The sequence below is a fragment of the Dermacentor andersoni genome, chromosome 3, assembly GCF_023375885.2.
Source record: "Dermacentor andersoni chromosome 3, qqDerAnde1_hic_scaffold, whole genome shotgun sequence".
In the NCBI taxonomy this organism is placed as follows: domain Eukaryota; kingdom Metazoa; phylum Arthropoda; class Arachnida; order Ixodida; family Ixodidae; genus Dermacentor; species Dermacentor andersoni.
This window is the reverse complement of record NC_092816.1, coordinates 112,679,599-112,703,010: the sequence shown is the minus strand read 5'-3', so window position 1 is coordinate 112,703,010 and position 23,412 is coordinate 112,679,599. Positions and strand designations below refer to the sequence as shown.

Genomic DNA, 23,412 nt, shown 5'->3' with positions numbered 1-23,412 from the left:
ATTGTTCTTTCAGTTTCGTCGAGAGAAGTATGCTTTGCGATATGTTAAAATTACAACCCAAAGTTACAGTGCGTACATACAACCAATTTGTACAGCGCAAAAAAATAATCTGAGTATGTCCAAGCGAAGGCAAACAACAACACCTTAAATTGTATGGTTCTGTATACCCGTTGCACTTCAACGTGCTTCTTTCCCTTGGATAATATGCCCTGAGATAGCATGCGTATATGCTTCCAAAGAATATGGGTTGTCAGAAAAATTTAAAAACGCAAAATGAATGAATGAATGAATGAACGAATGAATGAATTGTCTAGCCACTTTATGTAGCTGTGTCCTGCATTTTATTGCTCGTCGCCTTATACAAGGAAAGTATAGCGGGTTCGAATGCCCGTTCCAAACGGGGAAACATCTTTTCTGGACCTAATACTCACCGGCTGAGAGCACCAGTGGCATGAACGCAGGGCTCCGAGTACAGATTGTGTCCAACCACAGATAGCATTGTTGGGAACATGTGGCTGCTGCTGTGAAAGCAAACACTCACAAACGGCCACTGGGTTTGTATGCCAATTGGCAAAATCGCTAAAAGCGGTTACTTGGTGGGGGATTACTGGCAGTTCTGGAAAATTACCAGTGAAAAGGGGCGCACTCACCTATCTAAACGTGTTTTCACCCGCTAAGTGATCTTATGTGCAACCTGAAAATTTTTCGCGGTAGAAGTGTTCCCCTTAGTTTCTGCTCCAGTTGTAATAAAATAATAAAAGAAATAGTTCGCCCGATAAAGTCAACATCGTGCAGATTTCTGACGAACATTTCTCATGGACACGGAATTCAACTTGATCCTAGACTTATTCAAAACAAATTCGCATCATCACCTTGGTCTGTGAACTTCGCCGAAAGACAATATAGTTGATTCCACTTACAACGAACACATTTGACCGTCACGCGGGTTTCATTTTCTTGTAATAAGTGTCAGGAACGGCGTACAATGTGTTTATTCCGCTCAATCCTTGGAGCGTCACTAACTGTGTTTTAGAGACCCGTCGTGGTTGCTCAGTGGCTATGGTGTTGAGCTGCTGAGCACGAGGTCACGGGATCGAATCCCGGCCGCGGCGGCCGCATTTCGATGGGGGCGAAATGCGAAAACACCCGTGTACTTAGATTTAGGTGCACGTTAAAGAACCTCAGGTGGTCGAAATTTCTGGAGTCCTCCACTACGGCGTGCCTCATAATCAGAAAGTGGTTTTGGCACGTAAAACCCCATAATTAACTGTGTTTTAGAAATATTGACTTTTTTTGGCCTGTTGCCTCATTCCTTTTGTCGATGTCGTCGCGTGCAGTCATAACTATCACAAATCGTAGCGCCAGAAGCTACGATTTGTGAAATAAGGAATTGTATAATTGTATAATAAGGAATTATTAACATGTTCTTTCATAATTATTTGCCGTACTTGCAAACAACTAAGGACGGCACTGGTTAACATTGTATTAACAGGAATTATCATGATGCTAGTTTGTTTACATTATTTGTCGTACTTGCAAACTATTAGGCAAGACATTACTTAGTGTTGTATAATTAGGGATTACTAATATGCTACATTGTATATTTTTCGTATTTCATTGTTATGCTTCCCGTTTTCCCACTACCCTCTGTAATGCCTTCGGGCCTTGAGGGTACCATAAATAAATAAAATAAATAAAGAGAAGTGAGAGTGAAAGTGATGTCAGCCGGTTCATTTCTGACGACGAAGCAGCAGCATAGGAATATGCTGCTGCATGAATTTTCACGAGTACGATCTGCATTGTCCGCCCGGCGTGGACGGCGAGCAGCGGCTTGTCCTGCACTCTGCATGGTGGTCTGCTGAGCCCGATGTTGCCTGGTTGCCGCCGCGCGCGTAGCTCTTACGATTCGCTTCATCAGCTGCGGTTCATACCTTGCGAGGAGGTGCCATAACATGTACCGAAGAGCAAACACAGGTATGTAGACTACGTGGCGCACATGCAACATCATTTGACCCGTGGCAAGGGACGTTGCTGTTCATGATGATGATAATGAATATTTATTGGCATCCCCTTCGAAACTGGGTGTTGACACACAGTCACCTAGCCTGTGAGAGTTAACCAGCCCCAGCTAGACGCAGCATGAAATTGCTATTGGCGGCGAGGAGTTACGGAGTCGCCATCTGTCGGAAGCGCCTCCCTTGCGTAGTATGAGGGATCACGCGGCGCGCTCCTCATAGGTTTCGCTTACGGTGCTCAATAACAACACCACGTGGCAGCCCTCCTGGACATTTATGTAAGTACTCTCAAAACGAGGGAAGCTTTTGACGGTCGATATAATAATCTTGGGCAAACTCAAAGCACAGAATCGTTTACGGATGCTATCTCTTTGCCGAATACGTACAGTAAACGCCACTGCGCGCGGTCGCCGCGATGGAGTCTTCCGAACCGGCTTCTTGCATGAAAGGTAGGCAAACACTGAGAGTAAAATATATGTTAAATATGTTCTTATAGTGGGTTCTCTGTATAACCGAATGGATCATAACAGAATGAAGCCTCACTGCAGCGATCGCACGGGTCCGCAGCGACCGACTGCGCGTCTGCATGCATGTCCGCACACAATGTTTTGCTTTCGCTGTGAGCGCGTTTTCGCACCGTGCCGCGAGCTTTAGGCCGCAGCATATGAGCATTTGACAGTAGACTAGCAACCATTGTGGCGTGGACGCCATCAGAACTGTTCAAAAATAATTTCATTATAGAGACTGCGACGCCTACGGTGACTGTGATGTGCCGTCGCGACGATTCAGTCTTTTTATGTCTTCTAAATTCTTGGACATATCAATATTATTTCTCAAGTTGCGTCGCACTGTTTGTTTATCGGTCATCTCAGCGTTCGATTTCCCTCTGCTTCGTTTTCGTAATCCAGTGCACTAATTCATAACCGAAACATGACCATATCCCATGCCTTTTCTTTAATGTAAGTCTTACCGCTCCCTTTCCGTTCCAGTGAACTTGCCAGTATCTAGCATCAAGTTCATAGACCAAACCGTCATGGCATTAACCGGGCAGCGGGCGCCGGCGAGTGTCTCTGTATGCATTTTCTGCTACTCACCTAACATCGCAGACCCGGCGCCGTATACATATATAGCAGAAATCTTCTTCGCCTCTGTGCTTGCTGCATACCCGAGTTGCAGCCGATGGCTGTTAGCCGGTTCTAAGTTTCGCGAGCCAAGCTTCACGCAACTCCTTGTCCTGCGGCTACGTGTGAATAAGACTGACACCGGGCTCCGTTGCGTACATCGGGCACTGGGACATTGAGCAGTAGCCTACCACGCTGCACACCTCCAAAGGCAGCCACTACCTATTATAGTACTTTCAAATGTTGCCAAGTAGACATCCAAGGCGGTAAAGCCTAACCACTTAATCAGAACCGCAGCGCAGCTGGGATTCTAAACTTTCGTTTTCAGCTCGCTTCGGCGCCGCCGAAGCAGCCGACGCGTCCGCTGTGTCCACGTGATCCCTCATGCCACATCACGTCGATGGTGGCGCCAGCTCTTCCAGTGGTGGAGCTCGAGGCCAATATGCGATTGCTACATGTCGGGATAGCGGGTGGAATATAACGGAACTACAATGCAAAATTAACGCCGCGTAACGACGCTACGCGGCGCGCATGTCCCATCGCGCGTAAGGTCCCTGAATAAAACTAAAAGGTAGTGACCATGGTAGCGACATAGAGAGAGGAGATTCTTGATGATGGAAAGGAAAGGTTGGGGTAAAGTGCAGCGCAGTAATTGTCTCTCAGCAGAGGACACCTCAACCGCGCTGCACAGGGGGTAGGGAATGAAAGTAGGGGGAGAGAAAGAGCACCAGAACATTTATCTTGCCGCAGCCGCTGCTGCGAGGAGCATGAGAGGAGCCAGGCGAGGAGGTCTGCGTCTCCCAATCTGTTGAGCGCCATCACGTGGTAATTTTCGTGCCCCCCTTCTCTCTATTTTTTCTTATTTTCCGCGTCTCGGCCATGGTCTCGGCGCCCTCACCACGTCCAGTTGGCCGGTTGGCTTCGAGTTTCCGCGGCAAGGCTTTTGCAAGGGATTTCGGATGTTTTGGCTATGCTTCGCGGCTAAGCGCGTCATTGATGAACTCAGTTTATTGCTTTGTTTTATGTTATGGATTGATTTTAAGAGCACTGGAGGTGAAAACGTGTACGAACGTAGCTTTTTTCTTTCTTGACGGGGTATGAAGCTCAGGCATGGGTAAGCTTATTATGCACAGGTGCTATATTCTCGGTGCTCGTTCACATTTGTTTTCCTGATCGGGCTATCGTCAACTGGTGTATGAAGCTATGGAGTGCGTAGGCTGTGTTCTGTCATATATCGTGCAAGAAGCGTAACACGTGTTGTTGTTGTACTACTGAGAGTGCGTAGCTTTGTCAGTCCCTGCTTTTGTTAGGCGCTGCAAATATATTTTGCGAGGACAAGCTGTTCACTATACCAGTGAAAATTATTCTGACTATTCTGAGTAGGCTTTCTCCGCTTTGCCGTCTCGGCAGTATAAAGTGGTGCACGAGTTTGTTGGCTCACTTTGACTTGGAACTGCGCAAAGGGGGAGAATGCTCATTGATGAAAACCATTTCTATGTGTAGCTTTCGTCGTTTCATACGCTTTGTTGGCAAATGAAGTACACGTTCCGCTGGGACATTTGCGCTTGAGAGCCAACGGCACCAGTTTGTTACGAAAGCGTAGGACCAGTTTCACTGCATAAAGGAATGCCGGCGTCATGACGAAACGACGAGAATAGCTGAGATGCTGCGCGTTGATAGCGCACGTTTCTACGTGACGCTCGCGTTATTCAGGCGAACATGTCACGCGCCTTGCGTTCGGTCATTATGGTACTAAGATGATTAAATTATGAAGCTGCACAAGCTGGACACACGACAGTCTACTGGGTACACGCAAGTACACACGTGCGTCCTTCGAGAAGCGCAAACGAATCCGAGTTGTTGAATCGGCAGCTAGATAGTGCTTCACACACGCAAGCCCATCGCCTTTGGAGTGTACCGACGAAACCTTCATCGCAGCCCTTTCACGTCGGGCAAGTGTCTTTAGAAAGCCGAATAAAGAATCTGATCAATTCAATAGAAGTAACCTGCGTTGCTGGTTGATCTGTGCAAGCCGCGACAGTGTTATTGCCTACGAGTACAATGCATAGCCGTGGACGACATAACACTCAAACAACGCTCTGGCATGTATGTAAACATCGTGTACGTTATGTATACATTATTAGCGAAACAAAGAATTCTGATTTTTGTGCTAGGTCTCGACACTAAAAGGAATTTGTCCACCAAACTAGCCTCAAAAGCCTTCTGACTGCAAGCAGGCAGCACACCCGCAGCCACAAAACAAACGGAAGTTACGCGCCGAAAAAGCAAAAAAAAAAAAATCTGATTTTGCCAGTTTCATGGCGTTTCATCATCGCTCCTAGCACAGCACACAGTAATCAAGCCTTAAATACTGTAAAAATTTTATTCAGGGACCTTAATCGCGCGTCAAATGACACGATACGATGCTAATGATTATGATGATTTCATGGCATTCCCTTTGAAACAAGATGGTGACAAAGAGTCACCTAGCCCGCTTGAATTAATCAGGTGAGGCATACATGTTTTACATTATATCAATCAAAGAGTTTCTCACTATATTACATAGAGGGAAGCCTGGCGCTGTTGAGCTGTGGTATGCATGGGAATGCCGGTATATTGCGACTTCGGATTTGCATCGTTCTCGGAGAGCCAGGCAAGCAACGTTCCGTCTGTCACAATGATTAATTTCCTACTAAAATAGCACGTAAAAAGCTGTTCTAGCTTTATTATGACACAAGAAACATTTTCTTTAACTACGAGAAGTTGTTATTGCATGTACAATTATGAAACGTAAAAAGTATCAGTGGGCCGCTATACTTGGAGGACAGACGACAAGATTCGTGCTCACTTTGGAACAGTTTGACGTCTGTTCTTGCTTTTCTTCGCTTGGTTATGCATTGTAGGTGAGTAAACTTCACTGGAAGATGTAATATGCGCGAATGGAAACACCTTATGAAGATTGTACTTTAAGGACGCGCTATTTGAGTAGCCATAGCCACGTTTTAGATGAAGCACCTTACAACATCAGCCAACACAAGCCTCGCAGACAGATTGTCCACGCTACGACGGGGACAATATGCATTCATTAGTGAACCAATTCCATTTTTGGGGAACACGTGCTCACGGTTGCATACTCCAAAAGTTGTATTTGTGCAAGCACAATTAACACCTTTATATGGTAGCCTTAGAGAAATAATTCCGCTTCATAGGCCTACAGGACAACTCAAAATTGAATTTGCAGACATTTTTCCTAACAATGCAATATTTCTGCCCAAAACATATTTGAATGACCGTTTACAAGAATATTTGGCCCGTTTCAAAATAAATGCAATAGCGACTGATGCTCATTCGTGTGAAGAGAAGGCAGGCGTGGGTGTTTACTCACCATCCATCGATTGGTCTTTTTCACTTCGCCTGCCAGATTACACATCAATTTTTCATGCCGAACTTCTGGCAATAGTTCTTGCCCTGAGGAAATTACCCCTTCAGACTACAAGAGTTATTATCGTCACAGTTTCTCTATCTGCATGCAGTGCACTTACTGCGTCTACAAAGTCGACAACATTGAACGCGTTTTATTCATTAGCTCCGCCTCACTTAAATTTAGTTCATACGGTATGGGTCCCAGGCCACCGAGACATTCATATTAATGAAATAGCCGATTCCTTGGCCCGAGCTTCTTTAACAGGTCCTGTGCTATCGGTGCTGCCGGCAACGGTGCACGTCATTGCATCCAGATATAGACAATTTTCTTTGATCGAAGACAAAAAAGCCCTGTCATTAGCAAAATGTACAGATTTTTTGCACCTAAATTATTCTTGGAGCCGGAAATGGTGTCCTAACCGGAAATTTGAAGTTTCATTTACTAGGCTGCGTTGCCGTATTCCAACACTTAATTTTTACTTGCACAGGTGAGGTCTGGCGGTATCCCCTCTATGCTACCTCTGCAATGAACCGGAATCTATAGATAATCTTTTATTATCCTGTCGGCGATTTTCTGCTCATCGAAAACTATGTTTAAAAATCCCACTTCAAAATTGCCTTTAAACAGCACTGCTATATTCTCCTTTGGAGCAACAGTATTGGGATACAGCCACAGGAACGTTTGCCTAGCCATTTATAATTTTCTATGCGGCACAAAAAGAATGCCTTATTAATAGTTCTTAGTTTCCACAATTGATTTACTTCTACTTCAGTCTAGAAAATTCCGAAAGTAAAAGCACAAATGCACAGTTAAAATCCTGCTAGTATTATTATTAAAAAAATTTACCTTACTCAAGTTTAAGTATATGTTATTATTATTATTATTCTCTTTCTTTTTTAGTATTCCTATCAACACAAGGCTTACTATAGTATTGATCACTACTTTTACTCATGTATTCACAGGTTATTTTTCATCTTGAATTATATATTTATCTTACTTTTTTGTGTTAGTTATTTATTAACCGAATTCTTTGATTTATTCAATCATATTACCACCCGATTCGGGGCCAATCCCCCATAGTGGGTTTGTGCCATTGATTGAGGCTTCATCATCATCATCATCATCATCATCATCATCATCATCATCATCACATATACCGTCATTCCCATGACGGCACAGCGCCCCTTAAGAAACTCGCGTAGACGGTGGCGCCAGATTTCCCTCTAGGTGTTATAGTGAGAAACTCCATGATATCAATATTTACACACCTCCGTATTCTTCTTTTTATTCCCCAAGTACCTTGTACCGCTACCTATGCAATTGCTACATGGTGTGCCACCTGATGTAATAATATGCAACTGCGACGCAAAGGGCGCACGAATAGACGGTACGCGGCGCGCGTCTCTCATCGCAAGGCAAGTGACACGGCACGATGCTAATGATGATGATGATTGTTTGTTGGCATACCCTTTGAAACGCGGCGGTGACGCAGTGCCCTAGCCAACTTGACTTAATCATGTGCACAGCACATATATTTTTCTAAGATTCTTGTGTACAACTCAAACTTCTTTTTCTTCCTCAAACCTTCTTTAACTGGCTCGCACCGCTGCCTGTGCTGCTGCATGGCTTTCTACTTGGTGTATCAATATGCAACGGCAATGCAAAACGTGTACGTATCGATGCTAGGTGGCACGAAGCGTCAACACCGCACGTCTCCTCGCGCGCTTGGACGCGTTTACAGGGCGTTTTCCCGCTGCATGCTAGCAAGCGCTGGCGTGGCTCAGTGATAGAGTAGCTGACTCCTCCGCAGCGGGCCCGGTTTCGATCCCGACTGGAATTTATTTTTCTCATTCCCTACAATAGCAGCTACGGACACTGGCGGCGGAGGTGTTGGTGGACACCATCGCCGACCGAAACGGCTATTAGAATGAGCCCACAATATCTTACGCTATAAAACAGTTAGCTCCTGTTTGCGCACAATGTTTGGGAATTATATAGGGGCTACGTGGCCTGCGAGCATGGAGCTGACTAAAGGCTATTTGAGTGTTCCTGCTGTATTAAATAAGCTCAATTGTCTTAAAGAATGAAAGGAAATCTCATGCTAACAATACACAGGCCTGGACAACACTAGACAGCCGAAATACGTACATGACGCGGGTTCAGAATATAGCCCGAATACATATGTGCAAGCGGCTGTAAGACAACTTTTTTGAAAACGGCATTCTAAGACACTTACCGATAGCCTTATCAGCGACACAGGAGCCGCTTACTACCGCTAACACTGTGGCAAGACTATAGGACACCTAGAGCGACCATTCAAATCCATACCTATATGCACTGCCAATTTACTGTTGTTCGTAGTCATTTTCATAGTATTTGCATGTTCGTAGTCAATTATGAAACCAGACGTAGAAGTTCACACACGTCCTCTACTTTCATTTTTTCTTTTGTGTTGCAGTTCCGGCGCTGGGTTTACCAAGCAGCACGGCATCGAATTCCTCCATCAACTGGAGAAGTTCTTTGCTTTTCGCTTTGCGTAGTGGAGGACGCGACTTGGAACGGACGCGTTCAAGAGATTTCTCCGCTTTTGGGTTGATGAAAGTTGCCATCAGGTTCTCTTCCGAGACTGCTCGTGACGCCCCAGCTGGCGCAGCGCGAGCTCCCGCAAATTGCGGAAAGCGCCCTGCTGAAGCGGTCCTGGAGCTAGGACCGCTTACGTCGCTAGCTGAAAAGGGTTCTGCAAAACCTCGCTGGCCACTTCCAAGTTGGAGGTGATTTTGAGCAGGATTATTACAGTGCCCGGCAGGAGGTCCCAGTGGTGGTGCGTAGGGTCTCTGCAGTCCCGGAGGCCCTAGAATCGGTGGCGGCGGATACGAGGGCCCAGGCGGACGTCCACTGCGTTCGACATAGGTGTTTGTCGACTGAGGGCGTGTAAGCCCAGCTGGACGCAAGGCTCGCGCCATTGCTCCTCCATCGGCTGACCCAGAAGGTGGTCTCGCGCGTTCCGATGGAGGGTAGCCAGGTTGCAGCGTGCCGCGAGAGGCATCCGGAGGTCTGGCACCGCCATCCTCCGCCCGGCCCCCTGGTGGTAGGGATCGCATTGGTGGAGCGATTCCGGGGCCCGGGTTCGCATTTTGCCATGTCGGGATCGGAGACGAGCGACCGCTGCCGGATGGAACTCTGTCTGCACGTGGAGCGCCGACGATCGTCTCGTAGGACCCCGGCATGCGGCTCGCGTTCAGACCCAACGGTGCCTGCGGACATGCTCTTCCTTGTGGGGATCGTCGCCCTTGTTCGTATGCTGCCGTCTCCGACGGGCGCGAACCCAGTCCCATAACCGGTGGTGGTTCTCCGTAAGGCAAGCGTGGAGAGCGTGTGCCCCCCGGTGGCGCGTATTGCGCGAAGCCAAATGGTGGTCCTGCAAGAGGTGAAATAAAAAGAAACGTTTGTTTTATGCAGTTTCACAGCTTCCTGCCCGAAGAAGAAATCAACGCAATAAACAACGCATGCCCCGAGGATCTACCGGAATGGATGGAATGTCTATATCCCGAAGCAACATTTGTGAAACATTATCGAAATGTCTCCCCTGGATATATGCAAAAAACTAAAAAGTTACTCAGAGACGAAAAGAAAAAAAGCCCCAGAATGCCACTGTGGTAATAAATGTTTTCTTTAAAACGCAATAAAAATAAAACAGGCCGCTTTAGTCCACAGAACGCCGCTTTGGGAACAGATTTCGACTAAGATACCATCAAAGCAAAGCCGCCCGCGTTAGTCTCAAGTGGTACCGTACGGGAGCAACACATCAGAGAAGAAAACCTTCATTATCCTTATTATTTTATCTTTGCCAGCATTTTGAGTGCTCTTATCGATAGCAAATAATTTCCCGATTAACTGCGCAAATGTTCTGCAAACTTAGGCGATTTAGTATTAAGACGACTAGTAAATAATATTATTTATGTTTTAGACGAAACTTTCTTAGGCAAAGCTTTTGTAGAGCTCGTGTGATAACTTCAGTCGGAAAAGCACTCGCTCTGAAATATGGGTAGGAAACCATGCTCCTTTTAATTGCTTCGCGGAACCTGCGGTGCTATTTGGGACATTGTCGATTTCCGCCGTGTATTGTGAAATTTGATAAAAGGTGGCGTCTTCTGTCAGGAGGCGCGCCATTTGCACCGGTAATCTAGTATGCATATTTATATTTTGTCACACTGGAGCGTTCAGCACAAGGGCGGCAAGCAGCGTTGCTGCTGGCAGGATAGGTCGTTACCTGTTGGAGGGCGTGGAGGAGAGGCACCTCCGGGCATGTGAGCCCCTGGGTAAGATCCCTGAGGCGCGAACCCCTTGGCCGGACGTGGAGCACCCGGTAGGGCACCCTGGTTGGCCGGACCGTATCCTTGTGGGGGCGCGGAGAATCCAAGACCACCCGGAGAAGATTCTGGTCGCTGTGGGCCGCCGAAACCGGGAGTCCGTTGGTTCGCCATACGCTGTAACACACGTTCTGCTATATATAGTGCAATGAACGAGAAGAAAGGGGGTTAACCGAGGGGCCCGAGTTTTATTAGTCGTATCATAAGAAGCCAAGAAACACTGAAACCAAGGACAACATAGGGGACATTACTTGTCCTTAATAAATGAAACGAAACGATAAATTAATGGAAATGAAAGTGAATGAAAAAAAAAACAACTTCCCGCAGGTGGGGAACGATGCGAAGGTTGGGGGATCGTTCCCCACCTGTGGCAAGTTTTTTTCATCACTTCCATTGATTTATCGTTTCTTTATTTCATTTATTAAGCACAAGTAATTTCCCCTATGTTGTCCTTGGTGTCAGTGTCTGTTGGCTTCTGATGATACGACTAATAGATAATGCAAGTAACACGTTCGGGAATGTATGGGTATACCCACCGCTGTGATTCAGTGCGTTCTGTTACTGATCTCGAGTTCTTTCTTCGATCGCATCTTTATGATACCTAACTACAACAAATGAGACCTTGAATGTGAATGGGAAAGTGGGCGAGTTAAAAGAGATTCACGATTTAGGACGCAAAAGTACCGAGACAAGCAAAAAAGTCATGAGCAATTCCACTATTTCAAGGTGGCTGACCAGCGAAGATGTTTAGCACACCACATGGAGGTGACACATAATTTTGAACAGAAGTACGAACTCAATTATTGTCTTAATGGGTGGTCATCAAGACGATACTTATTTATTGTCCTGATCGGTGGTCATTATTCCACTCGCAACTGCAATCACCTTCTTTGATAATGCCAAATCGATGCACGTATGCTATTGGGTGGTTGGTTGGGCCAGGTCGGTGTGGCATCGCAAGGGATATGTCTGCAACACGGAACACGTGAACCGCTCCCTTTTCCGTACCGACACATCCACATTGAAATCACCGACAACGACAACAGTGGTAGGGTCATCGCAGCTAATTCGCGCAAAGTGAGTAGCCATGAACCTTACGGGACTATGAATCATTGCATTTTTTGCTTGCTGACGGGGCTATGAGCTATGAACCATGAGTAATGAGATATTGATGAGGATCATTTTCGCCATGCTGTTCTGTATGTTGTATGCGTGATTAGAAAGAATTGAAGCACTGTTCGCTTCACTTTGCTCAGTGCTGGTAGCCTCTGTCTGACTGGGCTATGGGCCATTGCATTTTTTTGCTTGCTTACGGGAGCATGAGTGCTTACGGGGGTATGAGCCATTGATGATGATAGGTTTTGTTCACGGCGAACAAAAATGAACGGAACTCCAGTCATATACAGCTTCGCTGTAAGAAAATGTGCGACACAGAGCACGCGCATCTTCCCTTCTCCTTTGCGTGCCTCTGCAAATCATGAATGAAGCCTAGTGGCGCGTGTCAAAAAAAAGCAGGCACTGTTATCGTTAGTCCACGATGTCTTTAAAAAAACTACAGCATCCTTATCGCCCATGGAGACCTATGCGGACTCATGCATTCACATGCAGGTGCCCATAGCTTTGGGTCTTAACCAATTGGCTGGTTGGTCAGTCAGTCATTCGGTTATATACAGCCAGGAAAACCATCACATGAAAATAATGCGATTAAATGGCAAAAATGATGCTAACTTAAACTGCATCAGTCAGTACCTGCTTCGCTGTTCTCATACTCCATCAAGCACTTCGCTAATTGTGGCGTTTAATTCAGACTGGCGTTTCTCGTGTTGTGAAGTTCTTGCGTTGGTCACGTTTGCGATTCGGAAGCGCAGTGTATTCATATAGCAAATTTGGCGTGGAATTGTGAAAGCTCTCTCTCTTTCTCTCTCTCTCTAAAAAAAGTTCAGACACCTCCCACTTTTGGCGTTCAAAAGTACGGCAGAATTTGAAGACCTGAACATAAACAACTATTGTAGATTTTCTAAATGTGCAATTGGATGAAGAGCGAAAAAAAAGTCATTGTGTACGCAGAAAATATTGGAGATGCATACAAGCGGTTGGGAGGCACCGACAATATTCAACTGGGCCCACATTCACAAAAAAGTTCTGAGGCAAGAACTGTTCATAGAAGCATATGTCAGACAATCCCGATGCAGGAAATATTTTAACCGAAGGCGGTGGGACACTGGCGAAGAGCAGTTACGAAGAGAAAGCTTTGTCAATTCGAACCCCTGATGTTGATTCCAATGGATTCCTCTCAATGATTTCTCAATCGATAACATGAGTGTCTGCCATAGGCACCAAAAGTTTGTGTATTAGTCCGTTGTTCCCAGAAAAGCTGCATTTTGACACAGCCTGCACGTGTACCTTGCATGCCGTGTGCAGTCACTTCTTTATATGCTGGTAGAACTAAGCAATGTAGCGCAAGCCTTTGCGATGCGTCCTTCATCGCGCTATGCGACGAGGCCTAGCAATATTTTTGTCCCTATAGCTTAAGGGCGTGAATATTGCAAAATACGCGCCGCCAATATCCAACAAACGATTACTACAGAAGTAAGAAAGCGCAATTGCTGTCGTACGCTAAGCGGTTATCAGGTTCACGGAGATGTCAGGCGCTACCCTTTCATAGCAACGGAATAACGAAGCAACATTGGCATTCCCTAACAAGAATGCGATTTTCGCTTTTACGCTGGCCCAAGCTGTCGTGTATGTTTTTAACTCTACTTGGCATTTCCGACGAAGCATGCGCATTTATTTTAACCCACCACTGCAACTTGAAGAAGCGATATTAGACGAAACAGCGCATAAGTACAACAAATTCACAGTGCGGTTAGAAAGAAAACAAACAAACAAACAAACACTGAGACAAGATACTGAGAGAGATAAATAATATAAGGATAAGAAAATCACCAGGTTACCTGAAAAAGCACACAGTTTGATTTCCTACATAACACAAGAAGGACGAGGTAGTGAGAAGAACAGAAAGAAACAGAGATGTGGCTCTGAACACACGAGTGCACAAACAAAATGTCACCTATTGTGCGACCTTGCTAAGTTACGTATACGCAGAGACAATAGCTCCTCATCGTGTTAACACACTTGTACGACGGCCTGTTGTTTACAGGAAATATACCAGAGTACAGACCTTGCCTCTTTTTCGACACACAGGGCTTCGGAGGAATTTTTTTAAAGTCTTCTAGTCCGCGTGACTGTCTCTGACCACGCGGGAAAAGACTGGAGCACCCGGAAAGCTGAGACAGACCACACAGCGCTATAGACAGTTTGTTCAAATTGTTTCGACCCATCCAAAAGGTAGAGCCTATGTCAAAAAATTTATACATGCTACTTACTGCAAGCCTTCCGCGCATATTTTGTTCTACTATGTGGTGCCGTTCTCTCGGCGGTCCTGACGCTCCATATTTCTTGATGGATGGCATTAATTTCGTAGGGCGTTGGCTCTTGCGGCATACCACCCGACTTTCCTCAAGTTGCACTCACACGATGGGTCGGATCGTCGATGCAGACCGCTGACGGGTGTGACGTGGCTGAGCTGCCACGAATCGTGCGGCTATAAGCTCGTCTTGCTATCGTGCCGCTAACCTTCGGCACTGAGCGACGTCATGATCGCCCACAGCCCAAATCAGCAATCTGTACGATCGTTGGAATTTAGCTTTAAAGCCCTCTAGTCCGCCTGGCCGTCTTAGGCAGCGTAACCACTAAAATTTTGACGACTTGAGTTAATACAGATTCGAAATAACTGGTGCTCGAATTAAAAGCCGCGTCGGCATTCACGGGTGATAATAGGTAGAGAAGGTAGAGCTACGATCTATCTTCTCTCCCTGTCCATTTACCCCTCCCCCTCCCCGTCTACACCGCTGACCGCTGTTGTGATGTCAACATACAGCCCGGAATAGTTACTGCGGTCAGTACCAATTTTTTTTTTTACTTTCCTTTATTGATATTTCTATTCATATAAATAAGCAACCAATTACTGGTGCTACTGGCACCGACCCTCCAAGTGAGAATGCAACGTTACTGCTTGTATGCTCAACCCAAAACAACAAAACGGCATCTCCAAAAGTAGTTTTCGTTTAGCGGAAAATCACTGGGATGATAACAAAAAGCGATTGATCGATTCGAGCTCATTGAACATCATCTAGCATAAAGGAGATACCGCTAGACCCAATTTGTGTAAGCAAAACTTAAGCGGTGGGACATGACAACGCAACCTTGTCAATGAAACTTCGAATCGTATAGGGTATAGGACACCAGTACCAGTCTTGAGAATAATATAGATGTTTAAAACGGGAAGCTTACCACAGAACCGTCGTCCTCTTCCTCGTCAAGAACTCTGCCTAGTGGTACAAGCTAATACCCATGAACAAAGTAAACAAAAAATAAAGACATCTCGCTTCGCTGTTGGTTGTAGTCGTGAACAGAAATTTAATATTTAGCATGTTGCCTTGTTTTTTTTTACTTTAGATTCATAATCGTGAGCTGCGGGGCGGGTATCGAAATATAGAAAACAGTGTTATGTTTGTGACTATAAGAAAGAAAGAAGCTGCTGCATTCGGAGGTGCTGGTTACGTTCTATATTTTTGTGCTGCTAAAGAACCGAAGTTTTGGAGAAGAAAAATTCGCCCTGATCTGGGGTATTGAACCGGGCACGAGTGCCTAAGCGGGGCGGTCGCTAAGCGGCGGAGCATCCGAGCTAACCAGGAGGCCAGCAGATTGCAGAGCGAGTGTGAGCTATTCGACAACCAAAAGCGCCAGAGAGGGAGACAGAAGGGGAGAAAAGACGACAAGAAGTTTAGCCAGTGTAAGTACCGGCTGGTTATCCTGTGCTGGGGAAAGGGCCAAAGGGAATAAAAGGTGAAAGAAGAGAAAGAGAAATGAGAAAAAAATCACACAATAACGCGATGCTACGCACTACAACATTCAAAGACGCTCGCACAATTCACAAGCCCTCAAAAACTTGAGCAGAGACCTTAAGGCCTTGAGTGCCGAAACCAGTCTGGACCAGTGTCCTAGAACTTTTTCTTCTGCGGAGGGGCGGTTATCCAGTTTTTAGAGCGCGGTCGCGAGCACTTTTCTTGACACATCGTGACGGGTACAGTCACAGAGGAGGTTCTCGATCGTCTCCACGCAATTGCAAGTGTCTATGCGGAATGAGTAGGCGTTCCAATGCGGAATGCGGCATGCGGAATGAGTAGGCGTTCGTGAATGCCACGCCGAGCCACAGGCCGCACAGAAGGGTTCCTTCCGCTCGTAGTAAAAGCGTCAGGACACCGAATATGGCAACTCAGTTCTCCGCCGTGGTTGCTTAGTGGCGTTGGCGCTGGGTTGCTAAGCCAGAGGTCGCGGTATCCAATCGCTGCCGCGGCGGTGGCATATTGATGGAGGCCAAAATACAAGAACGCCCGTGTCCCCTGCATTGGGTGCACGTTAGAGAAGCCCAGGTGGTCAAGATTAATCCGGTGTACACCAGCTACGGCATGCCTCATCACCATATTCTAGTTTTGGCACGTAAAATCGAAGAAATTAAATGTTTTAAAAGCTTCTACGGAAGCCGGCAAAGGGAAAGGTTCCTGAAAGGGAGAGCTCTCATTCACCCTGACTGTATAGCTCTAAGTAGCAGTCTGGTTAATTTGATAACTATTTACAGTTAATGTAAAGAAAAATCGACGAACCAGTTTGCAAAGCGTCAGGTATATAGATTTGCAGGAAGGACACTATTCTAAAAAAACTGAAAGAAATACCTTGAACAATCCTTACCTTGTCTCACAACATTTCTCACCACATAGCAATCTTGTGTGCATTTCCTACGTGTACCTTTCTGAACTCGCTGGTTTCCATTGCAGGTAAGGATGATGACGATTATTGCTGTAGGACCAGGTAAGCAGCAAAGAGTGCTATATTTAAAAGAGTGTACGGTTGTGTGATTCCGACAAGACACTCGGAAAGAAGCACGGCGTAGCTACACTTGACGAGTTCAGTCAACTTTGCCTTCGTCGTTTTACAAACACTCCAGCTTCTTAGCATTAAGAAAACTCAAATGATGTCTACCGACCTCTACTTTTACCCTCAATGTATCTTATTGCTTTCGTGCGGAATTTGCTATTGCTATACCAAATTATGTAGCCCTAACTAAGTTGTAGGGCGCTCTCAAGCACATTTTAACCATTTCCACAGTTGCTCTTTGACGAGTTTAGTCAACTTTGCCTTTGTCGTTTAACAAACACTCCAGCTTCTTAGCAATAAGAAAACTCAATATGATGTCTGCCGACTTTTACTTTTGCCCTCAATGTATCTTAATTGCTTTCGTGCGGAATTTGCTATTGCCACACCAAATCATGTAGCCCTAACTAAGTTGTAGGGCGCTCTCAAGCACATTTTAACCATTTCCACAGTTGCTCTTTGACGAGTTTAGTCAACTTTGCCTTTGTCGTTTAACAAACACTCCAGCTTCTTAGCAATAAGAAAACTCAATATGATGTCTGCCGACTTCTACTTTTGCCCTCAATGTATCTTAATTGCTTTCGCGCGGAATTTGCTATTGCCACACCAAATTATGTAGCCCTAACTAAGTTGTAGGGCGCTCTCAAGCACATTTTAACCATTTCTACAGTTGCTCTTGCGCACTGGCCATAAATTCTCCAATTAATAAAGTTTCTCTAATGTAGTCTTTACGTAAAAATGGATGTCCTCCCCTGAAATAAAAAAAAAAAACAGAAAAAAGCTCTTTGATATCGAGAGACAAAGAGAGAGACATTTTAGTGGTTAAAATGTGGAGATGTTCCGTAGTGAACGCGCACAAAACTTGCAATTTCCAGTTGGGGAAGGGGTTTGAGAAAAATATCTTGGAGAGGGGAGGATCAGGCACGTACCCCGGATTTTTTTGGGGGGAGGGCGGGGGGCACCCAAGGTAACTTTTCTATGCAAATGAGGAGGGGGTACTTTTACTAGTGCAAATAGGAACAACGCCCACCATTCGCCATAAGGAGGCGTAAACCCGCAAAAGAGAAATGAAATAAGGTGTATTTCACAGGTAGTCCTGTGAGATACACCTTTCCTTTACTTGGCAAACAAGGAACCACATCAAATGGACTCGCGCAGGAAAGAAGCGCACAAAGAACACTGCCAAGAACAAGTAAACAAGCCAAAGGGTAAAATAAAGATTTCTGTAGTAGAATAGGCTTAAAAAAACAGCAGGTAGCAACCAAGGCACGCGGACCACGCGGGGTTGTGTTACTCCGCCAGCCAATCACAGAAGCAAACAAAATCATCATCATGCGACCTTTTCAAGATGGCGTCGTACTAGATAGCTCCGGAGCGTCCGCTGTTCTTGAAGAGTCTTTTCATCGGCGGAAGCAATGAGGTGGGCAACAGACATGGACAAAGTGCATGGAGTCTGAACATTTCACTCTTCAAAAGCCTGCGGAACAGCTCATTAAACTTCTCAGCCCGTTTTACTCATGAAACTTCACTGCCAAGTGAAGTGAAAATTGACAATACATAGATGCAGCGTAGCAACCATTTCGTTTAAGCTCAATAAAGAATTAGGCTTTCGCCATTCCACTATAATAGGCGAAAGGAAACGTATGAAATTACGCACTAATAATTTTATTCTTGTGGTTACCGCCTTATTTAGGTAACTAGAAAAGCTTGAAATGCGAATTATTTGCAGCCTCGCGGAGGAACAGTGTCTGGCGGTTATGAGGGCGTGGGTGGGGCTTCGCTGCATGCTTAAGTTGTATCCGACTAAAGTAGCATTTTTTTTAATTATCTCTGGAAGAATTACAAAGAAATATATATTTCCGGAAGAATCACAGTTCTTTTGGATCCCTGATTTATTGCTCTACCAAGTTCAGTGGCAAAACCGACTCGTATTATTATTTGAGAAGTTGCGTAACGATGCGTGGCCGCCAGTCCCGTACAACTGCGTAGAGGCGCAGGACGCTGCGGTTCTAGACGTACTGCGCCCACCGCGAAAGATTAGAAAAACATCCACATAAGCACAGCAGAGAAGTGGCTACGTCAGGTGGTTCGACTGATAACTGCAGAAGCGTCATTCAAAACACACGGAATTGCTCTCCACTTCCGGCGGCGTTTTCTCTACTTCCTTTTTAAGTAAAAAGATGTTGATCCATAAATGTTTTTATAAACAACGGTTAAACTTATTAATTTTCGGCTTTCCTTCCTGTTTGGCTGTTGCCATGGCTCTCTCCCTTAGTAGATCACTTAATTTCTCAACACGTTGCGACTCTTGTTTCCAGTTGCCAATTTTGCACGAAAAGTGCTGTACAAGTAGAGAAAGACCAGACGAGGTAACAGGTGACATTCATATTGCTTATGGGTTTAAGGGTTATCGCAAGGTTTCATGATGGACGCTGTTTCGTATTATTTTATTTTCTGCCTTATCTAACGCATATCGCGGGTATATGGTTCCGGGGATCTGCCAACGTCGCGGCGAGTAGTCACTCGAGCAAATAATGAAGCAAAAGAAAAGTTAAACGCAACTGGCGTTTTCTCCGGCCGCAAATCGTTCCACGAGCATACAGACCAGCTGACTAAGAATTGAATCCCTTTCCTGGTCTCTGGATTAGTCTGAACAAAGAAGGTTGAACTAACGAAGCAATAGCGATGCGCGCAACCGTTGAATAGATGGTGACAACTGAACGCATCTCGAGTTAATCGTGCGGTCACCGAACCTATGAGAAAACTGGCCTTCTCACCCCAAGAGATGCCAATAACTACCTCCATCCAAAAAGAGTGAATAAGGGAAAAAGGCAGCAGAATGTTGACCAAAACTGAGAGTTGAGCGAGTTGGTGTGATTCCACCTTAACGAAAAAGTGCGCGAAAAAGACGTAGACGAGAAAAGAGAAACGTCCGTGTTTGTCGTTTCTCTTTTCTCGTCTACGTCTTTATCGAGCACTTTTTCGTTAAGATAAAAATATTGAGCGCTAAATAGCTGCCAAGTCTCAACATTGATTTGACGGCGCTTTAGTATTTTGTGAGGAGTGGTGGCGTGGGCGGGGATGGAGGGGGGGGGCGGATACGCAGCTTGATTTGGGGGGGGGGGCAGCTCCCCCCCCCCCCCCCGGGTACATGCCTGGGGAAGATATTGGTAGATTGTGCTTATGGTGAGAGAACCACACCGGCTACCGTTTTAAATGCACGCTTCATGGCATATCCGTCTTGGCGAACAATGGTCGACGCACCCAAGCTTATCCAAATTGCAAAATTTGTGACGCAGATTTTTCAACAGGCGTGCTTGTGCGAGAAAGTGGCGCCTATTTTAATGCCTATAGTGTTACCTTATTCTGAGGGGTCGTTCTTGCGTACGGGTGTCCGCCGTTAATCAGTCGCACAGCCCAAGTCTCTTGGTAGGATTTGTGCTGCGCTGAAGGCACAGTCACTGCGCGGCGACTTGGACCTACACGCCCGGACTGACAGAGACCGCGTTCTGGCATACAGGATGGCAGAAGCCCAGTATCGCCGCAGCTCGCTTGTTCGACATGGTCTGGTTCTCACTCGAGCAATGCTGTGGCGTCGTGGAAGCCACGATGATCCTACGTGTTGTCTAAGCCGTCTCGCCGTTCCTTCTGTTTGGTGAAGATAGGGAGACTTCCCACAGACACACACGCACTCAGAAGTGCTATGTAGGACGTAGACATGCAGGTTCTCTGTAGGCTAAGACACTGATTACTTTCACGACTATGCACCTGCCTTCGCTGACTATGCGGCTGTCGTGCTGCGTTCGTACGCGCTCATCTGCGGCAGGCGCTTCATCGATTTTGACAGGACAAAGACTGGCTGTTGCTGTGACGGCCTTTATAACGACGCTAAACAGCATCGCCGTGCCTGTGCATGGCGACGCTGCATTACTTTGACCCATGCCCTGCTTGCACCATGACAGAGAAAGCTTCCTATTGTTTCCACTTATTCAGAGCTTAAACCAGAAAAAAAAAGAAAAAACTGCGCCTTGCATGCAATAAATGAGACGGTGTCAGCTTTGTCAATTTCCGCGCTTTCTCATGAGGATATCTCATATGTTCGCGTAAGCAATCGCCTGTTTTGAATATGGTTGGCTGAAAGTTAAAACATACAATTACGATGCAAAGATCACGGAGTTCTCCTACAATGCACGTTTAATGTCTGGGCTTTTGACAATCGTTTTGTGTGATGTCCTCCTTACAGTCCAGAGTGATTATGAAATGTGGCTCCGACGCCGCTCTAAGGCAGACATTTAGTTACTGAGGTAATTGATAGAATAGGAGATCACAACGAGAAGTTAAACTAATAGACTACGCAAAAGTTCGAGTACCTATATGCATACATTTGAACAGCAGGAATGAGCTCTCACCGTTCTGAATGTAGATTTTGTCGGCTCCTGACGGTAGGTTTTTCACCGCCACTACTGAGTAGCGGGGGGTGTTTGACGGCAACTTTAATCGTAGGTTGGGAAGATAGGCAAAGGGCGGTTTAAAACGGCAGAGAGCTTCGCTCCGTTGAAGACACGCGTTTGTAGCACATTGTTATGCGTATAAGCGAATATAAGCGAACGTGTGTTATTGGGCGAAATCACTAGGTCATCTGCAGTTTCAGACTACTTGGAATGCTGTGTGGGAACCCTCAGGAAGATATGGCCTCATCTTCATCTGTCCACTCCCACTATGACAACTGCAAAGGAGGGTTCCGGCACCGCCTCATGATGACGATTGGGGGCTGAATTCACAAAGCTTTTTGTTCAGAGCGATCATTGTCATTGGCTGGCCGCGTTCGCTAATAATATGGCCAGCATCAGAATTGGCTGGAATTTGTTTTTACGAAAGCACGTCTTTTTAAAAAATATGGGCCGTGTTCTCTTTGGAATTACACACAAAAAAAAAACAATAAACGTTACCAAAATGTCTTCACTCTCACTGCGGCAAATATATGTCTTCAAGGAATTCATTACCCTCATAAAGCGAGTAGTTATCCAAACGCCTTCGGCAATTCGTTTTAATCGACAGTCATTCTGCATATGTTCCGCACAATGTTTTTTTTATCCACCGCTGACGCTTAGCCACCGTTTTACGTTCCCTGATTCACGTTACGTTCCCAGGAGATGCGCTCTCCCACTTCGGACAGCGTAAATAAATGAATAATAGTTAGTGGTGTGTGAATATTCAAAGTTTCGAATACAAATAGAATACTAGATGCTAAGTATTTGTATCCCAAAATGAAGGACGCTATAGTGTAAAGCTATTCCAAACTTTTCTATTCCAACTCTGCAATCAGCACTCCACGAGTGGTTAAACAAGATTTGGGCTACCCCCACTTGCCCTGTGTGTCACGCAACTTCATGAAAACAGCGATACCTCCCCATCTGATATAACGTGTACGCACTGATCATGCATGAATAGACCGAAAAAAAATAATTATTTCTGATTCGACGCCCTTTCGCCATTAGCCCTCTGCTATTGATCAAAAGTTCTCGGCTGCGCCCAATTTGCCTGTCTGTTACGTGACGTCACAAAGCCACGAAAACTTACCGCGTCAAAATAACATGTATGCGTTAAAGATGCATTGATATGCCGAACAAAACTGATTTTTTTTTGTTAATAGCCAGAGATTGCCCCGTTCCGAGTGGAATAGGAGATGACTGTACGCCGATCGCTGCGGCACTAGCTACTCGCACCTGCCGGAGAGCATGGATTTATTTGCGTATAATAAACGTTCTTGCGTTCCAGCATAACGATATCGAGCCCTTTCGGCACGTATATATCACTCTGCCAACTCTTTGCTGAGAATCCATTTTAGCGGCATTCTTAACCTTCCGTCGCACGCCGCCGCGCTTTTCGGCCAGCCACCGCAAACTATGTAATACAGAGAACGCGAACCAATTGTAGACGCCGGCACAACCCTCCTCATCCGGTTATCTATTTTGATTGCACTGGCTCGGCTCCATAGAAACCCTCTCCCCTTGAGCGTGCTCCTTGCCTCCTGTCAGCCGCTTAGATAAGAAAAGCCGCTCAATGTAGGCAATGTTATTCGTCTTGAAAGCAAACAAAAGTGACCTCTTATAGACGAGGAGAGCGTTTGATTGGTCTGTTCAGACAACGCTGCGGGTCACCGCCCGATGCTTGCGTCGGCAATTACGTAATTGTGACGTCAGGAGATTGGAATACCTGTTGGGAGTTCAAAAGAAAAATTTGGAGAACGCTTAAGCTTCGCCTTTAAGAGTGGAACGCGATAGCATTCAAAGATCCCTGACTGCTTCTCACGCTTCCCGGCAACTGCAGCGTATGTAAACGTAATGTTTGCTGGGAAGCGCTCGCGGCAAACCCTATGCACAAAGGTGGGCTTTCTGGTCGAAACGCGGCCTCTTGCGGGGGGGGGGGGGGGGGGGCGCGATGGTGCGGAGGCGAGCGCCATCTGGAAGTGTTTCAAGGAAGCGGGC

The 23,412-nt window shown here is 45.9% G+C and overlaps 1 protein-coding gene across 1 annotated transcript; it reads right to left on the bottom strand.

Annotated features, from left to right (window-relative positions):
- Positions 1–8,740: 8,740 nt before the first annotated feature.
- LOC126539334 (uncharacterized) lies at positions 8,741–11,237 on the bottom strand. Its single transcript, XM_050186141.2, has 2 exons — positions 10,831–11,237; positions 8,741–9,978 (listed from the first exon to the last, which is right to left on the bottom strand). Exons 1-2 carry the CDS (start codon positions 11,042–11,044, stop codon positions 8,996–8,998), a joined length of 1,197 nt encoding a protein of 398 aa, XP_050042098.1. The 5' UTR covers positions 11,045–11,237; the 3' UTR covers positions 8,741–8,995.
- Positions 11,238–23,412: the final 12,175 nt, after the last annotated feature.